The 12,647-nt window shown below is 37.1% G+C and overlaps 1 protein-coding gene across 6 annotated transcripts in view; it reads right to left on the bottom strand.

The window, feature by feature from the left end:
- The window catches only part of DIS3L2 (DIS3 like 3'-5' exoribonuclease 2), a 370,907-nt gene that overhangs the window by 179,342 nt on the left and 178,918 nt on the right, over positions 1-12,647 (bottom strand). For 5 of the 6 annotated variants that reach the window (XR_003002632.1, XM_024740590.1, XM_024740587.1 and 2 more), the window contains one exon: positions 9,456-9,629. Coding sequence is in view for 4 of the 6 variants with exons in the window: in XM_024740590.1 (XP_024596358.1) it covers positions 9,456-9,629 (174 nt within the window). In the remaining 2 variants the exon portion in view is untranslated. Of the gene's footprint in view, positions 1-9,455; positions 9,630-12,647 lie in introns of those variants that run through there. The other variant, XR_003002633.1, reaches the window with a different exon arrangement.

Genomic DNA, 12,647 nt, shown 5'->3' on the forward strand with positions numbered 1-12,647 from the left:
GAAGACTCACTCTTTCTAATTTCAAAATTTACCAAAAAGTTACAGAAATCTAGACAGTGTGGTACTGGCATAAAGACAGACATATAGATCAATGGATCAGAATTCAGTGTCCAGAAATAACATATACATCTATGGTCAACTGATTTTCAAAAGGTGTGCCAAGACAATTCAATAGGGAGAGAACCATCTTTTCAACATTAATGAAGGTGATGAGACAACTGCATATCCACATGCAAAATAATGAAGTTTGACACCTATACCACACCATATACAAAAATTAACTAAAAATGGATCATAAACATAAATGAAAGAGCTAAAACTATAAAACTCTTAGAAGAAAACAAATGCAAATCTTTGTGATTTTGGATTAGCCAATGGTTTCCTAGGTATGACACCAACAGCACCAGCAACCAAAGAAAAATAGATAAATTCGACTTCATCAAATTTAGAAATCTCTGTGTTTCAAAGAGCAGCATCAAGAAAGTGAAAAGACAACCTACAAATGGGAGAAAATACTTACAAATCAAATATGTGATAAAAAACTGGTATCTAGAATATATAAACTATCAAGTCAACAATACAAAGACAATCCAGTTTTTAAATGGGCAAAGGATTTGAATAGACATTTCTCCAAAGAAGATATACAGATGGTCATATAAGCCCACGAAAACACATTAGAATCATTAGTCACTAGGAAAATGCAAATTGAAACCACAATGAGGGGGATGGGGAGATGAAAAGAAAAAAAAAGGACTACATGAGGTAATGAATGCTAATTAACCTGTGGTCATCATTTCACAATGTATATTTATATGAAACCATCACATTGTACACCTTAAATATATAAAATTTTTGTCAACTATACCTTAATAAAGCTGAAAAAGATTTTTTAACAAACTGCCAATGAGATACTACTTCATACCCATAAGGATGGCTATAATTACAAATACAGATAACAACTGCTGGTGAGACCATGGAACGTCATACACTGCTGGTAGGAATGTAAAATTGTGCAGTCACTTTGGAAAAACATTTGACAGTTACTCAAAAGTTTAAATACAGACTGACTACATGAACCAGCAATTCCCTTCCCAGATATATACTCAAGAGAACTGAAAACATATGTCCACACAAAAACCTGTATACAAATATTCACAGCAGCATTATTTATAACAGTTAAAAAGTAGAAACACCCCAAATGTCCATCAACAAATGGGTAAATAAAATGTGGTATATCCATACGATGGAATACTGTTCAGCCGTAAAAAGGACTGAAGTCCTGATACATGCTACAGAAGCGGTCCCCAAGCTTTTTGGCACTAGGGACCGGTTTCGTGGAAGACAATTTTTCCACGGACGGGGGTGGGGAGCGGGGGGTGGTGGTTCAGGCGGTAATGAAAGCGATGGGGAGCGGCAGATGAAGTTTTGCTCACTCACCCACTGCTCACCTCCTGCTGTGTGGCCTAGTGCCTAATAGGCCAGGGACCACTACTAGTCTGCAGCCCAGGGATTGGGGACTCCTGCGCTACAGCATGGGTGGACCTGGAAAACATTATGCCAAGTAAAAGAAGCCAGATACAGAAAGCCACTTATTATAGGAATCCATTTATATGAAATGTCCAGAATAGGAAAATTCATAGAGACAGAATGTAGATTAGTTGTTGCTAGGAGCTAGGGAGGAGAGGGAAGGGGAAGTGACTGCCAGTAAGTATAGGATTTCTTCTGGGGGGCGGTGAAAATGTTCTGGAATAGCGGTGACGGTTGCATAATTTTTAGACTGCCCAAGAAACTGTTGAATTGTACACTAAAAGAGGTAAATTTTATTGCATTTGAATATCTCAATATAAAAAACAGTGAAGAGACTTTGCCACTCTGACATTTAACTATCCCTAAATCTCACTAGTTTACTCCAAATCCTAGGCCACCCACACAAAAAATTTTTTTCTTATCATTACAGTATAATTTCCAAACAGATTTTATGTACTTAGAATGTATAGAAATTAATCATCTTTCCTGTGCATTCATAGTTCCACAATGCTATAAAATTATTTCTGAGTACAAGTTCAAATACTGTCTCCTCTGTTAATAGGCATTTTTCCACCTGTTCAGATAAAATCTACTGATCTTTGACCATCTGTGTTCTCTAAGATTTACTGCTATTTATCAATATAAATTTTATGTTGACAAACTACTCAAGTACTTACAATTAAGAATATCCACAAGTGGTCTACTTTCGGACCCATTAATCTTTGTTATTATCTATGAGTTTCTTGTATTTTCATAAACAGTGAGTTGGGATTTACATGAAGGGAATAACGTTGCCAGTAGTTTCAAATGACAATGACAACGTTCCCCATTTAATGCAGAACAATTTTTTTTTTTTTTTTTGGCGGTACGCGGGCCTCTCACTGTTGTGGCCTCTCCCGTTGCGGAGCACAGGCTCCGGACACGCAGGCTCAGCAGCCATGGCTCACGGGCCCAGCCGCTCCGCGGCATGTGGGATCTTCCCGGACAGGGGCACGAACCCGCGTCCCCTGCATCGGCAGGTGGACTCCCAACCACTGCGCCACCAGGGAAGCCCAACGCACAACAATTTAATCTTGCTTCTCACCAGGCAAGGAAAGAAGGGGTTCCCTTGACAATGGAAGAGCTGAGATTGAAAGCGCTGTCCTTGAATTTCTTCTGTTGCCCACAGTGAGGCACCGTCTATATTTGTCAGATAAATATGGAAGATAGTTACCAATGGAATACCATTTTCTTTCAAATCCAAGAAGTTTGCTCTGAATAATTCAGAAAAGGACATCTCAAATACAGTTATACACCATTAGAGCTAATACATTTTGAAATATTTAGTTTAGTGATTTCATAGTGTATTCTAAGGAACACTAGTTCTGTGAGATGATCCACAAAAAAATGTTCTAAGAAATCTATTAACCCACTGTTTTCCAAAAACGGGTGGCCGCAGAATCTTTTTTCTCCACGGCACCTATTAAAATCCCAAAGAACCTGTGACCTACCAACACCTTGTGGAAAATCCTAACTTGGTCAAATAATCCATTTTAAAAAAGATGAAACTGCTCTCTCTCTCTGTCTCCCCAAATTTAACTGATCTGTCCAAGGTCACCCAGCTAGTCCCTAACTTCTAGTGCTCTTTCTATGCTGCCACACTCCCTAACCAAAGGAACCTTTTCTAAATGGCAATTTAATCAGATTGGACTTCCTCATAAACAGCAAGATTAGTCATTTAATGTTAGTTATGTTTGAAAGCTTTCCCACAAAAGGGTTGACCTGAAAGAGCTTAGTGTTATATGTCTCTCCTTTCAAGTTGCTATTTCAAGGTCGGTTTTACCTGGAGTGAGAGGAAATTTCTGTCTATCTAGAACAGTTCAATCTTGAAGATACTTCAGTATTTCTCGCCACAGCACCCTTTCTGTGCTCGGTATTTTTAGCTCATTGTTTTCTGTTTTGGCAGCCGAGAAGCTGCAGTTTGTAATTTTACCTCCAGCTTCATATTTCTTCTTAAAAGTGAATACAATGTCCTGTTTATAATAATAAAATCACTAGTTGGCAGAACGACATTAAATGGAAAAAAAAAAAAAAAGAAAGCAATTGGAAAATTTAGAGCAAGCAATTTTATATGCCAAGTTTCACATTTGTAATGGTCCGGTGGAGGTCACTGGGCTTCCTTTTTATTGAGGGAATAGTAAAGAAATAGATATCTACAAGTTCTCCTGTGAAAAACTATAGGAACCGCCTCCCCTTCAAGGAAGCTCATAGTTTTACTGAAAAGTGACATGATCCAAACTTCTACGATACTACTAAAATATAAAAATCAGTTTAGGGTGGTATTTTCCCCCTCTAATAATTTAGGTTTTCATTTTCCACTTTAATTGAGCTTTTAAGCTTTGTTTCCAGTTTAGTAACAAAGGAAACAAAACAATATGAATGAAATTGAAAATAATTGGAGCCAGTCTCAGAAATAACCTTGGGGTTTCTTGGACTTCTGGTGCAACCCCCTTTAAGCAGTTTCCTTGGATATATTCTCTTCCTGACCCCCAAAGGCTTGCAGTATTGGTGTTGCATTTTTTTTTTTTTTTTTTAAACCTCAGATGCCCTGCTAAGGAGAGCTGCAGGGTAGGCCATGCAAGCAGCAATTCTCCAGAGACTGGAGCCAAAGGTCCAGAAAAATAGTACTCCCAATCAGAAGGGCCAGATAGTTGCCCCTAGGAGTTCACACTAGCCTTATTTCTTGAAAACTGCTAACCAACTATTTTTCTTTTCAAAATAAACACTATTTCTCTCAACTTCAGTTCGCAAAATATTACCCCAATTCCACTGGACTAAAAAAATGGAATTTTACTGACATAATTGGATTATGAGGTTTAAAGACTGATGGAACTTTTATGTTCCAAATATAATCGTTCAAATACCAAACCTAAACGGGTATGTAGAAGTCCTTACGCAGCTAGAGCCAGGGTAACACTGTAGGCTCCACGGCAGGGTGGCCCAGCAGAGGGGGTCAAGAAGCTATCAAAACCATTGGAGTTGTGAGAGCCCTGTTACAGCGGGGTTTGGGAGTCTTAGGGGAACATACCACCCTTTCTGCAGCCACAGCCTATCGCTGAACTGAGAACTACTTCAGTCACTCTAGTTCCCCCTACGCCTGCGCATTTCTCAGATCTCAGCTCAAGCACCAAGGACGCTGGCAGGTTGTCCATATGAATGTTAGAGCGCCTGCCATCCTCTGCTGTAATTTATCTGAGTATAAATCTGCCTCCCTGAGGAACAGAAAAGTCATGAAGAACAAGGGCTGGGCCTTACTTGTCTTTGTATTTCCAGTGACTAACTGAGCACTCGGCATATATTATATATACACATATATATTATACAGAGAGATACATAAATAATATATGTAAATAAATGTATATAGGAGAGAAGGGAGGAAAAGGAAGAAAGTTTTATTTAGGAGTTCCCAGAATACATATTATTTATTCATAGCATGTGTTTTTTAGTGTGTGTTAGGACTCATTTCTAGTTCTTCTGACAGTCCTAGAAAAAGTAATATTGATAAAACCTCTTTGAAGGCACTGGACCTCTGAGCAGAAGAAATCACAGTATTACAAACTCTTGTACCAAGTATCTCTCCTCCATTACAATTCCATATTTGACTATTGCTTAAAACATTTGATTCACGCTCCTCTGCTATAAGACTGAGCATTCCGCAAGAACCGAGACCACATCTGCTTTTGTTCATTGGTGAATTTCTACTGCCCATGGATGGTGTTCCATAAATTTGTTGATTGAAAAATGAAATCAATCTATTAAAAGACCAGTCAAAGAGAAGGAAACGGTAATCAGCTCCAAACACTCCAGCATACTAAGTACTTCTCTATTTTTTATTGTAAAAAGAAATTAACTGTGACTACATAAATACATGAATTAATGCTGGCACCCTCACAAGGTATGTGAATCAGGTGGTAAGTGAGGTGTACCTCAAGTGAGAAGAGAGTCGGTGTTCCAGAACACAAAAGGCAATGAACGTTACTGGCACTTCTGTTGGTTCCTATACTTTCAGCCAACTGTGAACAATAGGTATTTACGCATGTCCAGTACCATGGATTTATGAAAATTATCTAGTTTTAGCTAAATTAATCCTTACAAAATAGGCAAGTAGCTAAAAAAGATTATTGCAAAGACCCACAGATTGAAGATAATATTGAACTAATAATAGTAATACCACTAATACCATGAAAATAGCAAAGCTGACATTTCTTGTGCTCCTAACATGAATTCATCAGCCACACTATGACTTCAAAACAATGACTGTCAATCATATGGTCCATAGCAGATACTTAGAAAAAAATAAACACACTTAATCTGTCCCTTCAAGGTAAAAGTGATGTTTTAACAACGATTAAAAAAAAAGAAAAAAAAAGTTACTGCTTTTTGAAAGCAAAATAAAACAAGAAACTCAAGTTTTTAATATAAAATTCTAAAAATGAATGTTTTGAAATGTTTCCATTGTTATACAATTTGGGGACCTAAAATGACCTAATCTTATAAACTACAAAACTTTTCATATCTATACACTTAAATTTTCTAACAGAATTTTATAACCAGTTTTTAAAGATGCCAACTGAGGAATAATCGAAGATTATGAAATCATTTTAAAAAATCTAAAAATGCAACACCTTTCAATTAGTCCACAAGAACTGACTGACATCATGAAAGATGGAAGTTTATTAGCTGGATTTCAAAATGAATCTGAATATAATCAGTGAACAGGGTTAAAAAATAAGTATTATGATTTAGTAAGTTGAGCTCACTTCTTCCTAAGATATGATATCTTTTTCAGTTATGATAACCATTAAAACCAAAACTAAGTATCAAAATATACAAAACTTACAACCGGACCTCTGTATTTCCACACTGCAAGTTGTTAAAGCAAAATAAAAAAATAAAGAATATTCAATCACATTGCTTTCACCAAAGGTAGGATTAACAATATGAACAGTTTTCTATACCTTCTTAAAGTAAAATAAAAATATATTAAAATGTATTTCTTTCTCATTTTTCCACTTTTATGTATGTTAATAGCATATATAATAAAGTAGTGAGTACACTTGTAATTTTAAAATAAAGGCACATATGTTACAGGGAATGCATGTTCAACGAAGTTTAGAGATTACTACTTTAGGCATCAGGAAGCAGTTGAAAGATTTTAAGCCAAAGGAGTAAAAAAAAAAAAAAAAAAAAAAAAAAAAAAAAAAAAAAAACATAAAAAAAGATAGACAAAAAGAGAAAAAAAAAAAAAAAAAAAAAAAAAAGAAAAAAGAATACGATTTGAATTTTACAGAAATAATTCTAGAGGATAATAAGCAGGTAAAAAGTTTCTGGAAGTTAAAGTGATTAAAAATAAAAAATCGCTGTTACTGTGCTAATAGCAGAGAGCATCCCACAAGCTCCCTGTATCTTTGGATCCTCTTGCAGGACAACATAGGTATATTTTAACAGAAGATGTCTGCAGAGCAAGACCTCCTAGTCTGTGGTCTAACTCAGAAGGCAATGGGGGCCAAAGAAAAAGGCAAGGCGGGGCCATGAGAGGGGAACTGAGCGACACTGGCTTCTAGGACTGTTGGCATGCCTTACTATTATTCACCTGCAGGCTAGGAGTCAGGCTAGGAAAGGTTGAGCACCTCTCTCTTCTGATATTTCCATTTATAATTTTTTAAAGTTATAGAAGTTTATTTTTAAAGAATTTGAATAACAGAGTAATTTATAAAATGAAACGTGAAATATTGCCTCCCTATCAGTGAAATGATAGGCACGTCACTGAAGTCCACACACGATAATCGCTGTCGGCAGTTCAATGCATTTCCTTCCAGAACTTTTTTTTCTGCAAATATACTTTTATGTGTACATGTATATGTATGTACATACACATTTATATCGTTTTTATATTATTTGACTTTATAAAAAACTAGGCTCATATTCATACTGTTCTGAAACTTGCTTCTTTCACTTCGCAATATATGATGGCCATCCTTTTAGGAAGTCCACATGGAAATGGTTCCTTTTTTGCAGCTGCAGGGAAAGTTATCTTATTGATATGACATAGGTTATTTAACCATCCCTTTAATGATGGACATCAGCAGTGTCACTTTTATAATAAAGCAGCAACGAGCATTCTTTACGTACATCCTAAAACACTTCTTTGAGGAGGATGGACTCCTGGAAATAGAGTTTTTAGGTGAAAGGGTAAGTAGGTTTAAAATGTTTTAATAGCTTTTAATAGCTACTGCAGAATAGCTATACTAACTGACACTTCAAACAATAAAATTCAGCCATCCATTCTAACTTTCTTTTCTTATTAAAAATTTTTAAATAGATTCCTAGATTTAGGAAAAGATCTCAGAAAACAAGTCCCTCAATTTATATATGAGAAAATGAAGGTTCAGAGAGAGTAAGATTATGGACTCAAGATCTCAAAACCCCCGACAAGATGACTGACCAGGAGTTCTCTGAACAGTGGTTACTGCTGAAAGCCAGGAAGGCAACTTGAGTTAACTGACTTCAAATATAATGTGTGTTCCATCAGAGTTACTAACAAGCAGGAAAGGGAACTGTCAACTCCTTTTCCTTGCCTACCCGCGGCAAGAAAAGAAAAGAAGTACATTTCTAAAAGATACAAAAGCAAGAGGGAGCCGGAAAGGAGGATTCTCAAACTAGGTGGAGTAATGGGCACCAAGAGCTTAAGGTATCATAAGTTCAGCTGCATGAAGTGCACGAGTGTGGCGGAAAAGACTCTGACATGGGATGACCTTAGCAAAAAACCTTCCACGGCCTCAGTGGGTTGTATGAAAAGTTTCTTGGTTCTAAATATCTCCATGTGGCATCCAAAATGAATGCCAGTACTGAAACAAAATTCTGAAGAGAAATATCAGAAAAGAACTAACATCCCACAATGAAGAAACATCTTCAAAGAAGATGTTGTTAAAAAAATACCACAAAAGTCCTTTCCAACAAATTCCAGACCTAAAAGTAAAGCTTTAAAATGAAGCTCCAAGCACAGAAGTCTTGAATCCTTTGCTCTGTGCCTGAAGAGGCCCATTTAAAGGAAGGCATTTCTAACCAGATAACACTGTCTTTATTTGACCAGACCTATGGGGCATAGCAATGAGAAAAGAAGGTGGCAACTACACCTTTTGAAATTATAATAGCATGGTCTAGAAGAAAAGTCAGCACACTTCTTCTATAAAGGGCCAGAGAGCAAATATCTTAGGCTTTGCAGGCCATATGGCCTCTGTTGCAACTATTCAACTCTGCTCTTGTAGTGCAAAAAAATAGCCATAGACAATATATAACCAAATAAGCATGGCTGTGTTCCAATGCAACTTCATGAATGCTGAAATTTGAATTTTATATAATTTTCATGAAAAATTATTGTTTTGATTTTTTTCAACCATTGAAGAATATGAAAACCAGTCTTAGCTCACGGGCTGTACATATACAGTCAGTGGGCTCGGTTTAGCTTGGAGGCCATCACTGGCCAACCTCCGGTACAGAGCACTTAGTTCCCAATTGTACGGAACTTGAATGTTGGTGGAAAGATGGGAATAACTGAGGCCAGCTCATAGGAGAGTTAAGTTAGAAGGCAGAAAGATAGAAACATGATGTGCTTTTTTTTCTTTGATTTGACACATTCATTTTTTGAAATGATTACCAGAAGAAGGATACTTTTACATTCATCACCTCAGTTACCTTTTTCACACACACACACACACACACACACACACACACACACACTGTATTTTATTTTTACAAGAGATAAATAAACTGACACCAAGCATTGTAAATGGATGACCACAACAAAAGCAACAATGATTGCAGTTACCAAACACAAAACACACTCATACTAAGAAACATGATGTTCTTTACGAGTTTCAGATATTTACCTTAAATCTCTTCTCTTGCTGAATTCCTCTGGTGGAATTGTCCAAGGCAGGTCTTGAGGGAGACATTCTAAAACTTCTGAAGAGAAATCAGAGAAATCCACTCCATACTCTGTTAGTATCCCTTCTGTTTCAGGCTCGATTTCACCAGCCTGCCCAAGACTCTTAGCCAGCTGCCTGTGGACAGGACAGAGAGGAATAAGCATGTTAGTGAATAACGAAACATAGGCGACCCACTTCCTCTCTAAAAATGAGGGTAGTAGGAAAGTCTTTTTGAAACCTCCTGCCCCTCCCCCAGAAGGAACACCATCATCAGTGAACGGGCGGGGGGGCAAGCAGAAGAGATGAGGATACTCTTGTCCTGTTAACGCCATGACTACAGTATAATTTTACCTTTCCTCAGGAATTCTGACCCAGGGAGTAGGGCCAGACAGCCCTTCTTAGGACTCTGGAAGTTGTTATTCATGGAGAATTAAAAGCTTTTGTCAATTATTTCTCTTGTAAACACCTTTAGAGACAATTCTGATCAGCCCAGTTTGCTGTTAAATCATTAGTTTCAGTGCCTATACCTTACATCGTGGTTACTAGATTAGATCTCGTTTTTATTTATTTCACAATTCTACTAATTTTTCCCTTAATGTTTTAAAATATTTTATCTGAACACAAAAGTAATATATGTTCACTCTAGAGAAGTTAGAAAAGAAAGAAATATACCAAGAAGAAAATTGAAATTATCTTTAATCCAGTCACCCAGCAAACGACCATTCGCATTTTACGGTACTGGTCCATTAAAAGTAAGATTGCATTTAATAGGACAGTCCTGATGCTATGAGTAGGATTCCATCTTTTAGAGGGCTGATCTCACTCTTTTATCTGTGGGACATCTACACATATATCAAAATTGATAATTCTCGATTCTTGGCATGCCACATACAGACCACAAGTCTAAAGTTAAGTGCTGAATATAGATAGTCAATAAGGAAACGTGACATAAGTCTCAAAACAGCCGCCTTTGTTGAGGGTGCTGGGGAGACCAGAGAAGGCTACCTCCTCCATTGTATAGGTCTACTCATCCACCAGCGTGATCCAGGAATCCACCCTCAGTAATTCCTGCAAGGAGTTTAGCTCTGGCATTAGGGTCTTCTCTGGGGCCATTCAATTTCTTTGAAGAAGATTCTGTTTCCTACATAAGGGTAGATTCCTGGCTACTAGAGTTCTTAGGTACACAGTAGTGGAGTGGGACTGGGGATGTGGTTGCCTTACATGCAGACTTTTAACAAATTCCCATTTTCAGCCTCACTACTGGAACATGGCAGTGGTGGCAGAACGGCTGGCCCCATTTCTCATATGCCAGCCAAGAGAGACCGGCCCACTGTTGACACATACACCTGCCCACCAGCACAGGCTCAAGGCAGCCTGTAGGTTGACCTGTGGGCTCCAGGTGGCCTGTAGGCATTTCACATACAATGGTGGCTCAGACCAGTGCCTTCTCCTCAAACGTAGGTGGTGATCTCCCAGAAAGCACATCAAAAAGCCAAAGATAGCAAAAATACATGGGAAAAAAATAACAGAAAGCTATCTGGAAGATCCACAAATATATGAAAATTAACCAACCAATGGATTAAAGAAGAAGTAAAAAGAGAATGAGAAAATATTTTGACCCGAATAAAACACAACATAACAATGTTTGTGAGAAGCAGCTAAAGCAGTGCTTTGAGGGAAATTTATAGCATTAAATGCTCATATTAGAAAAGAAGAAATGTGTCAGTGACCTAAACTTCTACCTTAAAAAACTGAAAAAAGAAAAGCAAATTAGATCCCAGGTAAGCAGAAGGAGGGAAATAATAAAGAAATAAGAATCAATGAATAGAAAATGAAGAAACAATAAAGAAAACCAATAAAATCAAAAGCTGATTCTTTGAAAAGATAATAAAATAGGTAAGCTTCTGGTGAGGCTGATCAAGAAAAATAAGGAAGAAGTTACCAATATCAGGAATGAGAGAACATTTTTATAGATCCTATGAGTATTAAAAGAACAATAAGGGAATTATGAATGACTTTGGCCAACAAATTCAACATCTTGGATGAAATGGGTAAACTCCTTGAAAGACATACACTGCCTAAGACTCCTCAAGCAGATACCAATACCTAAATATTCCTTTATCTGCTAAAGAAACTGAACTCATAGTTTAAAATGTTCCCACAAAGAAAAATTCAGGCCCAGATGGTTTCACTGGAGAATGCTACTAAGTCTTCAAGGAAGAATTAATACTAATTCCATAGAAACTCCTTCAGAATGCAGAATAGGACAGAACACTTCCTAACTAGTTTTATGAAGCCAGCATTACCCTGATACCAAAATCAGACAAACGATTCATGAGATCAATATCCCTCATGAAAAACAGACTTAAAATTCTTATGAAATATTAGCAAACAGAATTCAGCAATACGTAAAATGATAATACAACATTCAAGACCAAGTAATTCAAGATCTGTCTGACATTCAAAAAGTAATCAATTTAATTCATCAATTAGCAAACAATGAAAAAACACATACAATTATCTCAATAGAAGCAAAAAAGCATTTAACAAAATTCAACACCTATTCATGATCAAAACACTCAGCAAATGAGTAATGAACAGGAAGGTCCTCAACTTAATAGTGAAAGACTAAATGCTCTCCTCCAGATCAGGAAGACAAGGGTGTTCACTCTCACCAATAGTATTAAACATGGTATTGGAAGTCCTAGTGAGAACAATAAAGCAAGAAAAAGAAAGGAAAGGCATACAAATCAGAAAGGAAGACTTCCACGTTGCATGTAAGTGGACCAAAGGACTACAATTCCCATTACAGAAGCCTCCTACTTAATGCCTGGCATCTCTTTATAGAAGACTCCTCTAACTCTACAAAAACAAGTACACTGTGAAACTAGTGTGAAAGCCAGCACGCTGTATGACTGTGGCCAAACTAATCCTGATAAAAGACTATGATTGAACTTCTTGTTCTTGGCTTTCCAGACTGGCCTTTGTTCCTACCCATAACTTTCTCAGGACATTCAAGACTCTTACTGTTTCTATGAGCCCTTCAGTATCCTTCTAAAAATTCCTTTTCCAACCACAGTTGGTTTCTCCTGTTTGCAACCAAGAATCTAGACAGTTAAAGACTCAGGTCTCATTAATTTTCAAAATGACAAC

The sequence above is a fragment of the Neophocaena asiaeorientalis genome, unplaced genomic scaffold (genome assembly GCF_003031525.2).
Source record: "Neophocaena asiaeorientalis asiaeorientalis breed wild unplaced genomic scaffold, Neophocaena_asiaeorientalis_V1.1 scaffold388, whole genome shotgun sequence".
Taxonomy (NCBI): Eukaryota; Metazoa; Chordata; class Mammalia; order Artiodactyla; family Phocoenidae; genus Neophocaena; species Neophocaena asiaeorientalis.